Source organism: Astatotilapia calliptera, chromosome 19 (assembly GCF_964374335.1).
Source record: "Astatotilapia calliptera chromosome 19, fAstCal68.1, whole genome shotgun sequence".
Classification (NCBI taxonomy): domain Eukaryota; kingdom Metazoa; phylum Chordata; class Actinopteri; order Cichliformes; family Cichlidae; genus Astatotilapia; species Astatotilapia calliptera.
The window spans coordinates 29124271-29145606 of NC_137440.1; the positions used below are offsets into that span (position 1 = coordinate 29124271).

General features: G+C 37.8%; 1 protein-coding gene across 10 annotated transcripts in view; it reads right to left on the reverse strand.

Moving 5' to 3' along the window:
• ppm1aa (protein phosphatase, Mg2+/Mn2+ dependent, 1Aa) overlaps positions 1 to 21336 on the reverse strand; it is a 46986-nt gene that overhangs the window by 20675 nt on the left and 4975 nt on the right. For 6 of the 10 annotated variants that reach the window (XM_080293804.1, XM_080293803.1, XM_080293805.1 and 3 more), the window contains exons 4-5: positions 20914 to 21025; positions 20737 to 20794 (exon numbers count right to left, since the gene is read on the reverse strand). In XM_080293804.1, the coding sequence (XP_080149930.1) occupies positions 20737 to 20794; positions 20914 to 21025 (170 nt within the window). Of the gene's footprint in view, positions 1 to 700; positions 4853 to 8799; positions 14130 to 16758; positions 16941 to 20736; positions 20795 to 20913; positions 21026 to 21336 lie in introns of those variants that run through there. The other 4 variants (XM_026151213.2, XM_026151210.2, XM_026151211.2 and 1 more) reach the window with 4 other exon arrangements.

The window sequence follows — 21336 nt, forward strand, 5'->3', positions numbered from 1 at the left end:
CAAACTGACCATCCCAGCCTTGCCGTAATGGTCCATTTGATTCACCTTTTATTGTTTATTTTATTTTCACTTACTGAATACGGGACAGACTTGACTGGGGGAAAGAAGGGGAGAAAGAAAGAGGGAAAGAGAAACAGCTGAGAGGAGGGACGGGGGAGAAGGGCAAAAGACAAAAACCAACAGAACGGGCAGAGAAAAAAAAAATGCATATGTGATTTTTGAAAGAAAGTGCACCGTTTTTTGTTACCAAAAAATAAAAAAATAAAAATCTGATGATAATGTGGATTCAACTGGGCTTTTTAAAATTTTAAAACCTAAAAAGCCATAGAAACTGTGTGGGAGTGATATCAATTCATCCAATAGCTAAATAAGAAATAAAATAAAACTATTCAGATCATTGATAAGTTAGGCAGCAAAAGTCTTAAATGCTTACTTTGAAAACATGTACGTTTGTCGCCAGACTGCTCAGCTCCTGACCTCTTCCATTCTCGTGTCTGCTTATTTAGTGAAAAAAAAGCTTTGTGTTACGTATTCATGTTTCTTCAGAAAAAGAAGAGCAGCAAGGTGAGAGATGATGCTCAATAAACCGGGGGCGCGTAACCACTCGTGTGTCACATAACATAACTCTGTGCTGACGTAGGACATACTGCTACAGACGCTTACAATGGTTTACAACAGAACACAACACACAATGGAGAGCAACAGTTCAAGGTTTTAATTATGGACACAGATTCAGACAGAACATTATGTGACTGTGATTTGTTCCTATCAGATCTTCAGGCCTTGATTTTGACCAGAAGATACAACATAGTTCAATAAAGTACAGTACAGCTTTAAGCTTTGGATTTAAGTGCTGATCCATAGGCTGTGTTGGTTAAATGATCTGTGGTCGTACAAGCAGGAACAGAAGTGCTTGGGTCCGTCGCTCAGGAAAGATTCAGCCTTTAAATCAGCAACTTAGCTCAGCACCACTGTTGATTCAGGTGAAGTTTAATGATGGACCAAGAAAAAATGAGAAGCACAAACCCTAGCGAGGTTAGGTAGAGGAAATATGCTTTATTAAAACAAACCTCCACAAATCAAAATATGCAAAATAGTCTGCGATGGCGGACCTCGCTGAGCTGTTGCACCTGATTGCTTTAAAGGAAGCATGCCCCCAACAGGAGCACAGAGTATTGCAAAATATGTTGACTACTCCCAGTCAGCCGTGTTTAACATTTGGACCAAGCAGAAACTAAATTGAAAGGCTATAAAATATATATCTGGAAATTTCACACATATAAAAGATGTAAGCGCAAACAAAGAGATTCTCCTCTACTCGTTTATGCTACGGGGTCACGTTAGCTAAAGTTCCAGAGGAGATGGCAAGCTTTACCTCTACAGTAAATGCACAGATGGACAATTACATTTTGGACATTTTTCTCATTTCCCTGAGCAAAAAGCCTTAAAGCTTTTCATCAGGAAAGGCATAACGGCTCAATAACACGGCCAGCAAACAGTCCAGATCTCAACTTCAGTAAAAATTCAATGTGGAAATTGAAGAATAGTGAATTTGCCCACCCACCATAAAACCCTGAATGGCTGCAACAAAGTTCAATTTCCGGGATTCAATTTTTTTTCACCCCAACATCAAATTAATCTACTTGCTCACCATTTCTCACCATTTTAGACAAAGCTGAATGGCTAAACCAACATGCTGGATTTCCTTCTTGAAAGACTTGTATAATCATTTCCATTGTTTCAACTGACAGCTCTCTTGTTAGAGCCATGCTTCCTTTCATTACATCAAGCGCAACAACTCACTGTGGTCTGCAAACACTCTCTTTTAACTGCAGACTATTTTGCAGATTTAGATTTGTCTATATTTGTTTTAGATAAAAAAAGATTAAAAGATGTTCCGACTGTTTTTCGTTTACTGGATTTGGGGAAAAATGTGTCATTACTAAAATAACTAAATTTATTCAGAGTAAATTTCATGCATCAAGAATGTTCAGTTATTGATCAAAAAAGGAACAGTTTTGTGATTTATTTAGTCGTTAATAGTAAATCAGTCAAGTGAGCATCTTCTAAGTGTGTTGATTGCATCATTTTTGCCAGGGGTTGTACAGCTCATGTGATTCCTCTCTATCAGCAACATGTATTTAGGGCTTTAAAACATAAAGCCCCTATAAACGCCTGTTAACATTCAACATGAAGGCAATTTCAAAATCACCTTCGCTGAATACACTGTTGGCATAGAAACAGTGACTTGTCAACACTGGTCCAGTGGAAAAGCTGCAAGAGTTGACCCTGCTGCTTTGTAGACTTACAGTGAATATTACTGCTGTGACTCCATTTACTGGCCTGGTTCCTTTAAAAATGGGATTTACTACTTCTAGTCCATGATGTAAAGGGGGGAAAAAATCCTGACTAAGCTAATCAGAAACAAAACTTGTATGCAAAGGCAAAAGCACCAAAAATAAACCATTTAGCAGCAAACTAAGAGGAGTTTTACAGTTTAGTAGCTGCAACTAGGGGCAATACTTCAAGAGCCAGATACAGTTGTGGTCAGAAGTTTACACAGACTCATCAGAGGGATGAATGTTATGGTAATTATGTGCTTTAATGGTTTCCTTGAGCTGTTGTTTTTCCAGGTGGAATAACTGTACAGCATATATCTTTAGTGACTTTAAAAAACAAGAATTGGGTGTACAAGTTTGACACCAGGTGTATCTCTCTAATACACCTGCGGTCAAAATTTCACATATAGGTTCAAATATATAAGCACATTTGCAGTAATATTTGGTTAAATATTCCTTAGCAAGCTGCACCTTGATCAGATGGTTTTTGTAGCCATCAACAAGCTTCTGGCATAATCCGGGCAGGATATTTGACCACTCCTCTTGGCAGAAATAGCAGAGTTTATTTAAATTCGTTAGTTTTCGGAGACGGAGCTGGATTTAGGCATAGTACAGAAATTTTCAATTGGGTGAGCCTGGAATTTGGAAAGGCCATTCCAGAAACTAGGCTGCTAATGCTAGGCTGCTTTATCCATTACAAAACCAGTTTTGATATATTTCTGGGATCACTGACCTGTTGGAACACTACACTGTCTACCTGTTGAGTTGAAGTTGAAAAATTTGAAGGTAGTACTGCTTGCTTCATTATTCCATCAACTCTGCACAATGTTCCAGCACCACTGGCATCAAAACAGCACCAGAGCATGATGCTATCACTTATATGCTTGATAGCTGGTACAGAGTTTTTATGGTTGAAAGCCTCACCTTTACTCCTATAAACATTTACCTGGTGATTTATACAAATAGCTCAATTTTCATCTTATCTGATCACAAAAATTTCCTCCAGAAGGCGTTTGGCTTTTTCACGTGGGCAGCTACAAATTAGAGTTTAGCTTGAAGGTTTTGGAGCAGGAGCTTCTTTCTTGGTCAGCACCCTTTCAGTACAGGTGATGTAAAACGCGGTTCACTGTAGACAGTGATGCTGGTGTTTCCACATATTTCAATTCATGACAGGCTTGAGCTTTGTTGGTTCCTTCGTTGTTCCTGAAGGTCCTAACCAATTTATTCTCATCTGAGGGTGATTGATTGAATTTTCCTCCAAACCTTGGCTGGTTTGTGTCAGTGACATATGTGAATAACTTGTACTTATATAAAACTATTTAATTGATGATCCTGGAATCGCCAGTTGTTTAGAAATAGCTCCAAGAGACCTTCCCAACATATGTAAATTCTCTATTTTAGATCTTCACAGAGTTGCTTGGACGTTCTCACTGCTCTGAATTATGATCAATCCGATGAGTGCTGTCAAACAAATCATTTTATGTTGGCAAAGAGAAAGAACCAGCTCTAGTCGATTCTGAATACTAAAGAAAGGCATCACAGAATTTTCAGCACCAGTTATTAAAGATGGGTGTATGTATATATTTGAGCCTCTTTGTTTACAATTTGACTGTATGTGAATTAGAGAAAGTCCAAAATAATTTCAGACTTGTGCACGCAATCCTTATTTTGTTAAAGTCATTAAAGAAGTATGCTGTACAGTCATTTCACCCTGGAAAAAATGGTTGCAATAAATCAATCACCACCTCTGCACCTCTATAAACTGGCAGGACATATATTTATATATACCTTTATAGCCTTATTCATATTACTCAGTTTTGTCTTAAAACTTGTTATGAGATGTTTTCTAGAAAAGAAGACAAAACTAAACCACTTCAGGTGTTTCCCTTAGTCTGGCTGGCCCTGATGATGCTGTCTTTTATAATTTCATTAAAACCTGTGAACTGAATTTCACAGGTTCATACAGCTCAACTGCCTTTATCTGAGCCTTAGGCCTCTGAAGTGTCCTTGCATACCTGCAATGTCTGTTTTGTAGAAAATGTTCCTGTAGTGTGATAACAGAGAACTCAATAATAGAGTTTGAATGACAGCTTTTTTTTCATGATTTGCAGACTACAAGAGTAAAACAGTCATCACACACACCTTTAACACGTTACTAAATTGGTTTTGTGTGGATTTCTTTTCCAGCTATGTTGTTAAAATAGTTGGTCCGTAGACATATTAAGTTAAAACCCCTCCATAATAACTTATGAATTTCCATCTTTGTCTTATACTGTATTTAAAATTACCGTATACTTACATAACAGTTTGAAAAGACTGGACGCTGAACACGCCGGGAGTGAAACGATGAATGACTACTTGTGTTTTGGAGATGTAAACCACATTAAATAAATTATTTAGTGAGGGTGGATAATTACAGTGATCGACAAATGCGTGGCAACTAATGCTTGCTTGACATGTTCTGATTAGCCCTCATTTTAGCTGAAACCACGGAAGAGGAGGATGACTGGGTCCTGGGGGAGGAGAAGAGCAGGATGAAGATGAGGTGAAGTTTATAGACACGGATGAAGTGAAGTGACGACATGCAAGAGGGATGACTCAATCACCCACTGGCTGCATGCTACCAGAGGTCAGACAGCATGCAGAGGAGATGGGGAAAATGTATGAAAAAGAGACTAAATCCTTGTGACATTATCTGTTTCTTTCTTCTTCTTCTTTTAAGCAATTAATCATTGAGGACCCACTGAGACAGCATGATGACAAGAACCGCATGCTCAGATTTCTATCTTACTGCAGCTCAATGACAGATAGGAGAGCATGCTGGATATGAGAAAATCTCCAGTCAGGTACAAAAAGAACAAATGTTTGATATGAATCATGCTGACATATTTTCACAGTAAAGAGCAGTTGGGTCTTACACACATGGAGTGTGGCTGGTATGGATTGACACAAGACTGATGGAAGTTCAGGACAAGCTATTATATTTGCTCCTGTCAGGTCTATAATTTTGCTCCCCATATCTGAAAGTTTCCATTCCATGTTGGTCTATTTGAAGATGCATGGTTTGCTTCTGTGAGACAAGCCCACTACCTGATACACTCATTTTGCATAAATCATCACATCTAAAGAGGAACAGACATCAGCAAAGAAATCTGGACATCCATGGTTGCAACACCACTAAGGCGAAGATGGCTCATTAGGGCCTGTCCCAAGTCTCCACTCATTTCATTTCATTGTTCCCTCATGCTCACGGTCAAATGCCATCAATTGTTGCACTTCACTTGCCTGCCAATCAAACACATTTTTCCAAGCTGTTGGAGTCTTCTAGTCCTGCAGCCAACCAACCATGCCAAGGCAGGTGTCTATCTCATTGGACACGAGCCCATGTGGGCTCTTGAAATGCAACATTTTCCTTCTAAAATCAGAAGAGGTCCCCAAGTTTGCCGTTTTTGATCGTTGGCATTGAAAATGCTGCCTGTGGAGGACATTTTTACAAATTCCCAATTTAAAACATTAGATTAAAAAAAGTAAGTTGCATTACATCAGTGTAACTTTGATTAGATGCAGGTATGGTAATACTGTAAAGTCAGCATGGCATGTAGTCTACAAGACTGTGGAGCTCTCCTTCTGCTGCTTTTTTTAATCTAAATAAATAAAATGTGTTTTACTTACCAAAATACACTGTCTGCATCCTTCAAGTTTAGCAAAATTGTTAAACACAAGCGGCCTTCCTCTTCACTGCCTTTGTTGCCGTGCGGCTGCTGCCAACTGCATGTTGGAGGCTGGGCATGTGTATCCTTATGTAAGTGCACAAACTGATACAGAGCATGACGCCAAAGAGAAGAGTCACTTTCACCTATACATAAAGCAAATACGCATCCAAGTCATGGTCATTTTTTTTGCTCAAAATCAGCAAAAATGTTGACAAATCAACCAACTAGGCATCTTTTGCAAGGTTCGAGATGTCTCAGTCATTTTGCTAATCCCTTGTAGCTGTGAAACAACTAGTCAGCCACTTGCCAGACGAGTTATTCTGAGACAGGTTTTTTTTCCCCCTCCCCTTCCACACAATGAAATATGAATAGAAGTGGTGGGGATAGTTGGCAGCTGTCAACAAATTCCACAGCTTCCCGCCACCATCGATCAATCAGTCCCATATCTGAAGCACAACTGTGCTAACCCGTTGGCTAGAACTGACATTAATCCTAAACCTTCCAGTCAGCGCGAGGGAATAACAGGATATAAGGTGGTGGGAGCGAATGCTGATACAGGCACTAAAGAGGAAAGATGCTAATGAGTGTATCTGTGGCTCTTTAACGAGCCCGATTTGATGTCCTAATTTACAATGAGCTGTGTCTCAGGGGCGAAGGATAATGAGCAGGACCGGGATTCCCAAGGCAGAGGCTTGTGTAACCCATCTCATGCAGGGGACAGTCACTCCCACAGAGTGTGAGTAAGAGACAGACAGTAGCACAGAGAGCAGGAAGGACATATTCCATGTCTGTAGGAGAGAGGAGGGTGCATGTCATCCCTGCCTGATATGATTGTTTGTACACACCAATCATTGAATCGCTGCGTCCAAGTGAGAAAAGCTTGTGTTCTCTGTGACAAACTGACCTCGGGCAACAAGAGCACTCACAGAAAGAGGAAATGGAGAAGGAAAGCATGGCGGGTGGGGGAGAAGCAGCGGGTTTGGAGAACAGATACCAAATATTGTAGACTGTGATAAAACAATACTCTATTTTCTCACTTTCCTTTCTGTGCTTAAATTACACAAAATTTTGCATTGAAATTTTTATGCTGAGCAGCCCTGGGAAAAAAGAAGAAAAAGTCTGATTCTAGTGCACTCTGAAGCAAATTAACAAATGTGGAGCTCAGTGACCTCAGTGCAGAGACCATGCACACACAGTATGCAGTGCGCCCTACCACCCCCACCTCTTACTGCTGCGTCTGCATGGCTGCATTAGTCAAGCTCTGATGGGTTTTTCCGCCATGAGAAGCAGAGCATGACATGCGCTCAACAATGGCAGGCAGATGACGAGCCAGCTCCATTTGATGATGGCCTCTGTCGCAGCGGCCGCTTTTTTTGATGTGGAGGAATACAAGGGCAGCGTGATTCATTATGGGTGCACAGGTGGCCCGAGATCTAATGAGTCACATTTTGTGCAGTTCAAACGGCTCTCTGAGAGGAATGCACATGCTTAAAAACAAGCGCGTATCAGAGCTCTCGTTGCCACTTTTGCTGCAGAGGTATCAGCTGCTTTTCCTCATGTCGGGAGGACAGATTTCATTCTACAAATTTAAAAGGAGCACCACAATAAGCTTCTGCAACCCTACCAATAACCTGCAGTGTCTATTGCTGATATTTGGATTATACATCTGCTCCTAGTTTCTAGTTAAACCTTTAAACCTCCCAGCATTAAATTCTGCTTAAAAACATTTTAAAAATACAATCACTGAATAAACACGGTTTTTAATCAATCAGATTTCAGAGAACTGTGCATCACAGTTTTAAGTGTTTCTGCTGGCCTCTCTAATCAGTCTTGGTTATTAACACTGCCCCCCTCTGGCTAGTTGGCACTCTGATTAGGACATTGTTTTGCATTGTACTGTACTTTCTAAAGGATCTAATTTATCTATGGCACTGGAAAAGTCTAGAAATTAGAAATCATATTCTGTCTTTCTCATAACAATCATTTAGACAAAATATTAATAGTTCTTCCTTCTATGGATATTATTTGGGAAGCATGTTCTACCTTGTTTAAGCATTCTAGTCAATTCATCACAGGAGCCACAACAATCCAAATTGTGCCTGATCTATTAACTGCTTGCCACTGAGCACCATTTGAACGTTTGACCTTCTAGCACAGCTCCTGACATTATGTTGACATTTAAAGTAATCCCTCCCGCAGTTCTTAATCCCAGTTGTCGTGGACTGGCCTGGCCATTCTCTGAGATCAAGCCCCTCATAGTACATGCTGCTCTCACCACACCCCGGCAGAAAAGGCGTTGAGAAAGGAACAACTTTGACACTGCCAGTCTGCGACATCCTTGTGCTTCGGAGATCACGGCTCAAAGCATGTAGCAATACACAAACTGAGGCATTAAGTTGAATGTACACTGTCATTACACTTTGACAGAGCTAAGGATTAGATTTTCCTAAAATAAATAAATACCAGGCAATATTCAGAGAATCCAGATTAACAACACATACAGCTGTTGTGAAGGCATCTCACATCTGGATGAGGAAAACACTGGGTTTCATGGACACACAGAAAAAAAATGATGAACTCATCTGATTTCCTTTTATTAAGCATGTTGTTCCCGATTTTTCCTGTAACCCTTCACTTTCACAGCTGAGACAGCTTTTAATAAAATGTTTGGCGTTACATAATCTAACTGCAGAGAACGTGTCATTCGGACAACAGGCCCCGACAGATAAAAGTGATTAAATGAGAGGTACAAGATGACAACCCATTTATTTAGTAATACATTCTGCAAACTAGAAATTTTATTCAAACTTCAAAGGCTAAAAAATGAAAGAAAGGAGGGAGGGAGATAGGTGGGGGGGGGGGGGGGGGGATTTGAGTAGCAGGGAGAAAAATGCATCTATTCACAAGCAAGGAATGCAATTTGTTCAATCGACAACACAAATAGAACAATTTAGTTCAGGGAGCAAAGCTTTTTTTTCCTTTTCTTTTTTTTTAAACACATTTCTTTTTTTTCCCGCCATTCCTTTGGAGCTAGAACATAATACAAAATATACAGTTATTGAACTTTGTAAAATCACTCACAGAGGCCTCTGAGAAGCATTTGAATCAACACTGACAATACTTAACTACAGCACTCTAAAGCTATTCTTGAATGTAATCATAAATAGAGCAGACATTAATGTATGTATGCACATTTTGAATGCTTACGAGGTTACCATGTTAAAACACTTGCATTTGTTGAAAGTATGACATCATCTGCAGTGGAAATTAAATAAGCTTTCATGACACAGATTTGATACAGTAACATGGAGAGAAGAAAAACCAAACAAACCCGCAAAGGTTGAAAAGTTCTAACTGGTGACAACCTGGCAAAGTCACTTTGCTGATAGCTTAAGTACCTTAAAATGGACAGATTTCATTTTCTGAGAGTGTAATGTTAGCAGCATTACTTCTCCTCGTAGTGTTTTGTTGGACAAGTACTTTAGGGGGGCAATGTGAGTTTGGGTAAGGCAAATCGGTGAGCTTATTTATGAGCTGAGAAAAAAAAAAAAAGAAGAGAGAGAGAGAAAAAAAGGTCGAAGCGAGGCTCAGCACGTCCTGTAAGGGGACGAATAAACCACCACCACTAAGGGTCACACAGTAAACGCCACAACTGAGGTACATAAATATGCACAAGAGGGCGCAAGCTTTTAAAATCTCTTCAGCTTCTGCCAGGTAATCCTCTGTACAAGAATATACAGGATGCATTCCAGGCAACCAAAGTAACTCTGTAAATAGCTCTATAATCTTTTTTTTTTTAATACAATAACAATTTTCTGAAAAGAAGAAAACAAAAGCTGATTATATAGAGGATCAGTGCATATGACTCGTCATGTATAGTCACACTTATTTTCTCACACACCTCACATGTTTAAAACCCTGAACTCAATACAATTACAGATTTGAGCTAAGTGAGCATCACACAAGTGCACGAGAAGCTGAAATTACACGGGTGAGTGTTTGAGGGCATTGGCTGGGGTTGAGGGGGAGCTTTACAGGACAAGGCCGATAGTGTTCCTACTTACTAAAACAGGTTGTCTTTTCCAGTAGTTTCTTCAATCGTTACTCTTATTTGTTAACATCAGCACAATTCAGGCAAATACTGTACATGAGTATAACCTTATACCAATCAAACAGACCAGTGTTAAAGTAATGGGCTCTAGGGGAAAAAAAAAACAATAAGGAAAGGCTCTAATTAAAAGTAACTGCTGAACTAAAGACAAAAACACTTACTATTGAGATCACGAGGTATTTAAGGTAATGGAAAAATAAAAAACAATATATGCTTGGAATAATTTTTGTTCAGGTTTTGGGGGAAATAACAGGGGTGCAATGGAAATTTGCAATCACTGAAAACATGCACATGAGGACAAATTATAGACGGGCCACTCTTAGTATCTCACAACATTTCAGCTACAGCTATTCTGAATATTGAAAGGTGCATTTCTACTGTAGGAAGTGGATAACAAGCAAAATTTAAGGAAGGGCCACGACATTAGCTTTAAATTATTCATGTGAAAACACAGGGGCATGAGTTTTGTCAACTGTCTCAACATACAAAGAAAAATGTTTGTTCATCGCTAGGCTTGAAGAGAAAATTACCAAAGTTAGAAATACCTACCAGGATTGCAACAAGCAGTTGGGTGCTGACAGTTGTTAGGTAAGAGACACTTAGTGCACTTAAAAAAAATACAAGCTATGCAGAGCAAAATAAATAGCTTACAGATTAAATATGAGCTGCTCCACACCAAAAAAAAAAAAAAAATCAAATCCACATCCACATCCACTGAATAAATTGAAGTATTTTCAACTGAGTACAGCAGGTTTACAAGTATTATGGTATCATACTAGCAGAAATACAACTCTTAATTTTAAAACCAAAAAGATGGAAATGAAACATTTTTACTCTGCTGCTTGTCTTTTGTTGCAACTTGATTTTAATAAAGGGAAAGAACATTCAGTGAAACCACATCTTCATGCAAACACACAGATTTCCTACTTGAGTTAGCTGCCACTTCAGCAAATCTTTTGATGGTTGTCATACTTTTGTAGGATTACTGGTTAAAGGTACACTATGGAGTCTCTCAGTAAACGTACATTCAACACGTCTTAGCAAATTCATTTTTGCTTTAAGGCCTATCAAACTTTTTCATAAAATCATATTTTCCTAGGCTTCATTCCCTAAAATCATCATCTGGTTTTGGAGTATTTTAATGGTTCTTTGGCACTCTAAAAGGCCCTTCACATGTGCGACAGCATCACAGCTGCACTCGGATATTGTTGTTTGCACAATTCCCTACGCGACAGGCAAAATGCAGCGAAGGAAAACTTGCCTGTTCCACACGATAAAAACAAAACACAAAAAAACCCCTGCAGAATTACAGGGTGTGCAGCGATCAGCGAAACACAAATTTCAGGCCATTCACTTGGCCACAAGCATAAACGAATGCAAATTTCTATGTGAAAGGGCCATTATGTCACATTACTATGACACCACTTGTTGATATACAAATTACTGCCCCCTGCAGTCAGCAAAAGTGCATTTCACATCACCTCAAGGACATTTCTTGCACTTTTTTTCCCTCTAAAGTGTGCACTTGCAGTGCGAGGACCTGCTTATAGATTTCTTTTCAACCAATGATCATAAACTCCACAGAGCACCTTTAAAAAGCAACCAACCAAAACTAAGAAAAATAAACTACAGTTAGTCCAATAAGTAAATATTTATAGCTAGTTTTACTTGTGAAGCGGGCTTTGTAAAACCTCGGGGTTCTTTGGCATTATTTGCCACATTAAGCACATTAGAAAGTAGCTTAGGATTATTATCAAAGTTAGTCTTTTTCCCACTCTTAATAATTAGCCAAATCTAAATGTACTGAAATGGTTAGGATTGTCATCATGATAAATCAAGGAGTATAAATTTAGTACATAATTACTTTGTATTTCATATATTTGGAACCATTCAGTATTAATCACAGGAACACCAAATGGATTAAATGGAAAACTTGGTCAAACACAAACATTTAACCAACCACCTGAAGACAAACAAGAAGGAAAAAAAAAAATACCTAGCTCAAGCAATGATTTATTCCTTAAAAATTTAAGCTGAAAATATATACACACATACATAGGTTTCCAACAATGCAACACACACACACAAAATGCCAGAAAATAAATTTGAAATAAAACTATTTCTCTTCGAGAAATATATCAACTATGTGTGTTAAATACAGATTTATTCAGCGACTATCTTTACAGGGGAGTGGAGCCAGGGTGTTAACCCACAGATCTAACACAATAGCAGCAAACTGTATTGTGCTGTGCCTTGCAGTGTCGTGGTGAGAGTTTTTAACTGGAGAAGAAACTAATGGGAATAAAAAAGGTGCCGCACAACAAGAAAGCTTCGTTAGCAGATTTGTTCTTGTTCTGAATGCCCAAAAGAAAGCCTCGTAAGTTTTAGAGCCAGCAGTTTCTTCTATTTTCAAATTGCCAATGCAAAATTTTGTTCAGTGCTTAAACTGTTCACAACAAACAGATCTTAATCAGATGTAAAATGAAGAAGCTCAAACATATTTGCAACACATACAAAAACTGCATCTAATGGGGGGGCTTGGCATAGGCTGACTAAAGCTGAAGGTGTAATTTAAAAAGAAAAGAAACAAATATGGCACCCACAGTGGTCACTGGTATTCATCTACATTTACAAATTGATATTTAAATATGACACGATGGGATGTGTAAACCTGAATAACCTCCAAACATTTCAACTGAATTACTAGTTTCATCTCAGGTTCTGATAGATACATTTTAAAATCAAACAGGGTAAGATGTAAACTCTGTTGTCCAATGGTGTTTGGAATTAGAAATAATGAAGCCTGTGTTGAGCTGATATGAAACACTGGCTGGGGAAAAAAGGGGGGGAGGGGGCTGAAAACAAGTAAGGGGAGAGCACTTCTTTTAAACTCCAGCCTAGTTTGACCAAAACACCATGCCAAATTGAAATCTGAGCTGCACATCCAAATCTGCATTTTACCAACACATGTGCACACAAACACCCAAGCACGCTTGCAAGTATCTACAGACAAACACGTTAACATGGGACCCATCAGATACCTCTCAAAATTGAAGAAAAATAAAATTCCACTTCATACTTGATTGAGAAACACCTTGCCATTATTATTTGAGCATGTACAGAAAACTACTTACAAAAGTAAAATATAATTAAAACAAAAACAAAAAAAAAGCACAGGGGAAAATAATTAGGACTCAAATGGTTTGATATAGAGCTTACTGTGCTGTCAACTATACAATTTACCCGTTTCTTAAAAGGAGCATAGACTAATTGGAGGAGGAGGAAAAAAAAGAAGAAAAAAAAAAGAGAGAAATAAAAGCGCAGAGACATTGTGCCTGGAGGACAAGCGATAATATTCACTGAATAGACATTTGTTAGAATTCCAGAAGAGCAGGAAAAGGCAGATAGTGCATAAAAGGTTCTCTTTTTCCATTTCTTTCATTTTTTAACTTAAAATCAAGCTGCATTAAATACAGGCTGTTTGTACAGGACAATTGCACTTCACAAAAACAGAAATATACAAATACACACAAGGAAATGTGAATCAAATTAATTACAGCAAAAAAAAAAAAAAAAAAACAGAAAGGGAAAAAAAAGGTGGGGGGAATCTTACTACTTAAGCCGATTATTTAACAAAATGGAAGAAAACTTTGTGGACTCACTTGTTATGGATTACTTTAGAGGAGAATATTTAGGTGGGTGAACATAAAGGGGAGACAAGACAGCGGGGATCCTGAACTCCAGAGTGGACCGGTGCTGCACTGTTCCAGGTTTGTGTGCATGCATCTCCTCTTCCTCCTCCGCCTCCCATGAAATTCCCTTCTTAGAAACCAAAAGCTCAGAGTGACGGAGAGTGACTGCTGAGCTGAGCTGCTGTGGGTCTTGAGAGGATGGTGGTTTGTAAACTCTATGCTGTGTTAGTGGTAGGAGGTTGTGTTACCACATGTCGTCTGTGGATGCAGAGTCCTTGATAAGAGAGGAGAGGACGGAAAAACCCTTCAGACTCTGGCTTTACATCCATCAGAACTCCATAAGACCAAGAGTGCATAGAGATATGTAAAAATTGATGCCAATATAATTACAGTGAAATAAAAGATATGTAAAAAGTATCAAGTACATAAAATAACAATATAAAATCTTCACAGAAAATTCATTACTGATATGGCTGACAAGTGTCATATGTGATTTTGGTTTATAAGGCCAGCTTGTTGTCCTGTTGTTGTTATGGGTCAAGTTAAACTTCAACTGAGGAAGATTCACTTTACAACATCACAATACTGATGCAAATTATGGAACTTCTAAGAATCCTAATCAAAGTTTAAAACTAATCTAAAATCAAAGCTAGGACTTCATTTATGAATGTCTTCTTCGCTAATGGAAGTAACATCTGCCAAATTTAGTGAGCAACACTGCCATTAAACGAATCTCAATCATGAAAGATGATAAGCTCTAATGTTAGTTTCTACTCTGCTGGTTTTCCCATTTATCACAGGTGATGGCTATAGTGTAGCCTTCCACATTTTATACCACTAGCTCCATTTCTTATTTGCGATACGATTAAAACATTCTTCCACTATGCATTCATACAATATACTTTTGTCCCCCTTGCAGTATGTATGTGAGTGGCGTGGGCTGCAGCATTGCGCAATACACACAAGCCGCTGCGCTGCACCACATAATGAGTGCAACAAGTGTGGAAAGCTCTATGCATCTAAGATAAGAAACAAGGGCAGTCTGCTAAAACATCTACTGAAAGTACATAAGATACGGACGAAACACAGCACACTGACTGTGAGGATCAAAGTGTTTTGTAATGTAAAATGGGTTCGACATCCCTTAACTAAAGTGGGCCAGACCAGTGAAACTCCTCTTTCTATCAGTATAACAACATGTAACGCATTTAATCCCTGAGAAGTCTTAATATGAGGAAAAGAAGCGCACCTTCAACAGTAAGCTTCAGTTTTGCTACATAACAAATGTGTAAAATTACAGAAAAATGTATGCTAGCTCAGTGCCTAGACAGGAGATATTTCTACAGTAGGTAGTGAAAAGCAAATACTTTTCTGTCATTTAATTGTTTATCTATTACTTTGACAGAAAAGGCTTTAAAACTTATGAAAATACACTTGAGTTTAAAATCGATGCACTCCTTCACACTTTTCAAAAAAATCTCATTCAGTGGGTCAGATTAGAGACCATCTGGGCCCTATGTTTTGACACCCCTACTCTAGTGCCTAGTGTACTCTAGTGTGCCTGTGTTTTGATTGCCCAATTGTATGGTTCAAATGTTTTCACTAAAATTAGTTAGAGCAACGGTCCCCAACCTTTTTTGCGCCACGGACCGGTTTATGTCCGACAATATTTTCACGGACCGGCCTTTAAGGTGTCGCGGAAAAATATAACAAAATAAAACTGGTACCGGTACCGAAAAAAAAGAAGATTTATTCATAACACACGTGAAAAGACCCAGGAAAACTTAGTTAAAAGATAAAAACGATAACAAAGTAACGCTGAAAACCGATAAAAACCCTGAAAACCATACATTTCACACCTGAGCCTCAACGCTCGCAGCCCGGAACCAAACGACTCATGGACCGGTACCGGTCCGAGGCCCGGGGGTTGGGGACCGCCGAGTTAGAGTACAGGTAAAGTACTTGGTCACAATACCGATAAGAGTACCATTAAAATATTTATCCATTCACATTTCTGATATTGCAATATTTTAAGTAATCTACTACGAAAAACTAGAGTACTGCATTGCAGTTATGAAGCAGTCTGCCACTTCATAGATGAGTTTTTGTTGTTCCTAAACGCTCTCACTTTTTAATAATACGACTAATAGTTGATCGTGAATTATATAAGTAGGAAGAAGTTTCACAAACTGACTTGTTGTAACGATGTCATCCTATTACAGTACTACATTTGAATATAATGACCTCTTCAGAACGATCCATTAGGTTTTGCAAGGTCAAAGGGACCTTGAACTTTGAAAAAATCTAAATGTTTTTCTTTCACTTCAAGAGAAATCTGACCAAGTTCCTACAGGGGGGAAAAATATGTACAATACACACACTTTTGTTTATAACATGTAGAGATTTGATTTTTCTTTAAACTTTTATTTTTAAATGTTTAAACTTAAGGGTTAATTATTAGATTTTACACATTTCTTTATTGATATGATGCACTAAGAATATATTGTGACTACTGTATTAAATAAGTCTGTTATGCCGTTATATTTTTGTCAATATTACTAATGGCGGCTTTCTGATATGGTTTTATCTTAGCAAAACCACACAAAATTGGGTAATTATGTGAGCCATACAGAAATTTTTCTGAAAATGAGAAAAATGCCTCGAGGATGCCAAAAGCAGTACAAGATGTCTCAAATTAGATTTCCCCTGCTATTTAAAATGCCATTATTATTATTATTACAGTTAGTGTTTACAAAAATTACCCACATGATCTAGCTCTGACATATAGCTCGTCTGCCATCATCCTCCCTGCTGTGCACCACAATATAGTAATAATAAAAAATAAATGAATAAATAAAACAAGTGCAGATTTGGATTCAAAGAAACTAACAGCAGTAGTTAAATGCGATAATTTCGTATCCGGATACAGTCATTAGCATTACAATAGAACATGGCTACCAGCTGACAGCTAAAAGTCCACATCAGCCTCCGATGACAATTTTGTAAAAAAAAATAAAAATAATAATAAAAAAAAAGAACATACTTCATCCACCTCCTTTGTGCCTTCCATGTTTTGCAAAGTACACTGCAAAACATACAAGAAAAAAGTTTCCACTAAAAGTTGGAAACACCAAACTTGTTTCATAACTTGAAGCACTGTTGAATACAACCAGGCTATGAAGGTACTTGAGGAAGAGATGCTAACAGCTCATAATTTGTGACCGAAAAGTAAACAAATGACTCAACCGTGCATCACTGGAGCACCCTCTAATTTGCACTCTATATGACGGGAAGAGCAAAATGATGGATGGAATTCACTGATTAGGGTTTCTCAATGAAAAAGCAGGGCTTTAAGAAGCTGACTAAAAAGCTCAACCAATTCAACTCAAGTCAATTATATGGCAATATTATTCAGCCTCCTAAAGGGTTTCAAGGTTAAGTTACTTTAGTTATTGTGCAAGTGTTAAGCAGTTTTGTTATTGCTTTTACTAACGATATCCATGGCAACTCATCTGCTAGTCATTTAAAACAAGAGAAAAATATTTGACTCATCAACTAGTCCACTTTAAATGGACAAAGGTAAACATTTCCCAAACAATTATTTCTCATGTATGTTAGGAACTACATGAAACTTTAATTCATAGTCCTATAAAACCACATTTCAAATGTGTCTTACATGTGTTGCACTTTGGAAACATCGACAGATAACATTTTTGAACTCGCAATTTCCAGTGTACACTAATAAAATAATAAAAATACACTATCTGAATTTGATGTGTATTTATGTAGTCATGCAAATCCTTGATGTTGCATAAAATTTTCATAAAAACCACCACATAGGGTGCGTCCTATGAGATATTTTTTATATATCTCCATTGTTGCACCATGATCCTGGATCCTGCTGCAACAATAAAAACACTCTTCTGTATTTTTTTTTCCTATATTGTCAAGGATATTATTACAAACTTCCTTACCATCCTTACTCTCTAACATGACTACTAGCAGGTTCAATTAAAAGGCCCTAATGGAACACTCAACTCCTCAAACTTTGTTATATTTTATTTTGCTATAGTTTATAATATTAGAATGTTCAATTGCAGATCTTAGTCTTCATAAAGGTTGACATCAAACAGTGAAAATTTTCAGTCAAATCATAGTTAGCCTGTATATGAAAAATTAAGAGACGGGATTTTTTTTTTTGAGAGCTTCAAACTGATGGCTGTTGAACAAAAAAATAAATGTTTTAAAAAAAACACTGAATATTAGCAGTTTGGATCACGACCACAAGGATGACTTAAACAAAGAACATAAGCTACATGAGCTATAATAAAAAATCTCTCTAGATAAGAAATTTATCTTAAAAAATAAAAATAAAAAAAAAAGTCAGTGTGAATATCAGAAACAAATTCAGTACATGAAAGCATAAAAAGAAAAAAATAAATCAGGAGGCTGTTTGCATGCAGTTAACTGATTGTCATCTTCAAGAAACTAGTTTGAGATTATTTGAGCTTTTTCACATGATACGTTATCTTGCTGGCTACACTACCGTCATTAAAGCGGTGGACATCAGTAAAAATGCTAAACTGGCTGTGGTGTTTAAACAATGCTCGGGTTCATCTTAAGGCACCCAAAAGGTGCCAAATAAATATCCCCAAACCATTATGTCAACAGCAGCAGCCTGAATCGTTGATACAAAGCAGGAGAGATCCCTGCTTTCGTGTTTTTTTAAAATTGCTGAATTCTCACCTACCATCTGATTATTGCAACATTGTTGCAGGAGAATCATCAGACCAGACAACGTTTTTGTCCAGTTTTGGTGAGCCTGTGTGAGTTAAAGCTTCAGTTACCCATTCTTAGCTGACTTGAGTGGCACATGGTGTGGTCTTTAGGTCTTCAACAGCAGTATGCGGTCATACTGCTGTTGAAAACCTGCGCCATGGTTTGAGGTGCCACCTTTGTCCTAAGTGGGGTTTTTTTTGAGTTGCTGTTACCTTCTTATCAGTTCATTCTCCTCTGATTTCTGGCATCGACAATGCATTTTCACCGAGAGAAACTGGTGCGCATATTTTCTCTCTGACCATTCTCTGTAAACTTTGAAGATGATTGTGTGGGAAGATGACAGTAGATCTGCAATTTCATAAATGCTCAGTTGCAGCCATGCGACTGATTAGACATTTACATTAACAGGTGTACCTAATAAAGTGGCTGACAGTGCATATTTTCCTTTAAGACATAATAAATTACCTTCCACGTAAGCCTATATGACTTTATTATATTTAGAAGTGTGAAATAATGTGTTATAGTTACTGCTGAAGTTTAGTATCACTGTATTTTTTCCCATCAGATTTGGCAGTGTCACAGTATGAACCTGGCACAGGTTTCCAAAGAGTCACTTAGTCCATAGGTTCATCATGTCTCTATTTTCTCACTGTTCTGTAGTGACAGAGGTTTATTCAGGTGCTAGCAGACCATTTTGCTACCAGCCAGCTAACCCTACCCAGCATGCCATTTGGCAGTGTAATTATGTAAATGTATAATCATTGTGTTATAAAATGATGGGGCAGTTAACCTGGTCCACTCTCAATCCATTCTATGCAGCACTCTTTATGACCAATCATATTAAATTTTGCAGTGCTACAGTAGTTTAGCTGCATCTCAACAATTGATCAGTATAGGCATACATGAAAAAAGACAAGATATTAAAATGGGTATAATTACAATTTTACAATCTATCAAACAAATCTAACAACACACAGCAACATTAGAGTTGCTTAACACAAGGAGTGACGGTCTTTGGAAGGCCAGGACAGACCTCAGATTTTATCTTCATCAACTTTGTCCCCCTTGGAACATTACTGGCGGTATCCCTTGTTTCTCTTCTCTGAAATGACTGGTTTCTGTCATATTTCAGGCCTATTTCTAAAATGACGTGGAACCTGTTCTAATGATTGTTAAACCACATCTTTATCGATAAATATTGAGGTGCGAAAACTCGTAATTGAGGGTACCCGGGGGGTGGGGGGTAATTTTGTAAATAATCTAAGTTAACTTCACATCTTCCTCCCTGAGTTTTGAATACATCTGTATACAACTGCAATGATAACAAGTTGTGAAAATCTTAAAGTGCAAATAGCACCAAAGGTGATCTATTCCCTTAAAAAAAAGCTTGAACGAACAAAGTGTAGAATGTCACTTTAAGTTGACTGTAACAGTTTCTAAGAAGCCTAGTGCCCTCTGAACACAGAAATCTTTGTGTAAACTGGTTGGAAAAACAAATCTCAATTTAATCAATTAGCAAAAGTGAGTCAAAAGGTTTGAGGGTTGTTTTTTTTTGAAGAAATTACCAGTGAAAGTAAATTAAGTAATTAAAAAACCTTCCTTACACAAACATGAAATACAGGAACCAGAGGACAAGTTTTACTGTCAAGGACAAGATGATGTGCACTAATACGTGTAGCTGACTCAATGAGCCTATTTGATAAAAGGCACAATATCTGAGTGGACAGGGGCAAAAGCTCTGAGTCCTGTTTGTATGAAAAGGACTTATGAGAAATGTTCATTTTGAATCAGTTTGAAGAGGACCATTTTTATGCCACACTTATTAGTGACTTCTTTTTTAGTTCAGTTGCATTAATTGGTGAAATTAGCTCATGGTTTTAGTTAAGATAAACATTGATGACAATTGTCTGAACTGCTTGAGTCAATCCATATTTTTTTCTCCCCTGACTGCATTTTGAAAAAGATCTCTTGGCAATATCATTGTTTTACCTTTCTGAATATTTATAGCATGCATGGGATTAGTACAAGTGTGCTTAAAGAAAACAAAAGCATGCATACTTCAAAGAAAGCACATCTGCAGGAAGTTAAAGCAAAATACTTACTGTGTCATCACTTCGATACGGGATAAGTTTGTTGTACACTGCTTCAATAACACTTCGTCTGAGGGGGAAGGCAAAAAAAAATCAATGCTAGTTTTCATTCAAAATGAAAAAATATATACATATGACACCCAGTGTCACAATAGCATAGTTTCCATTCTAACCACAAATATCACTTACTTGCTCGCCAGCTCCCCACCAGGAGGAAGGTTAGGGATGCTCTCAGATGCTAACGTCCGCATCACATGGACCAAATCCGGGACACCTTCATCCCCATGCTTTTTGATTATCTCTGTTGGAAAACACAATTTGATTAGATTACAGCTCTGTTTAAACAACACCAGAATACTTCTAAAAATACACAATTGATATGAGCAATTAAAATATTATATATCCATGTGTACAAGGAGGATAACAAACTAACAAGATTAATATTGTCCAATTTAGACCAAATCACAGCTGTTTAAGTGTGAATATATGTAAAATAAAAGCTTTGTCATAGTAATACTTCTTCCCTGATGTAACACAGAGGCCACAAAACGGTCATCCCAACTAAATAAAATATTGCTAACTTTGATGCTTATTTTTAATAGTAAGCGTAGA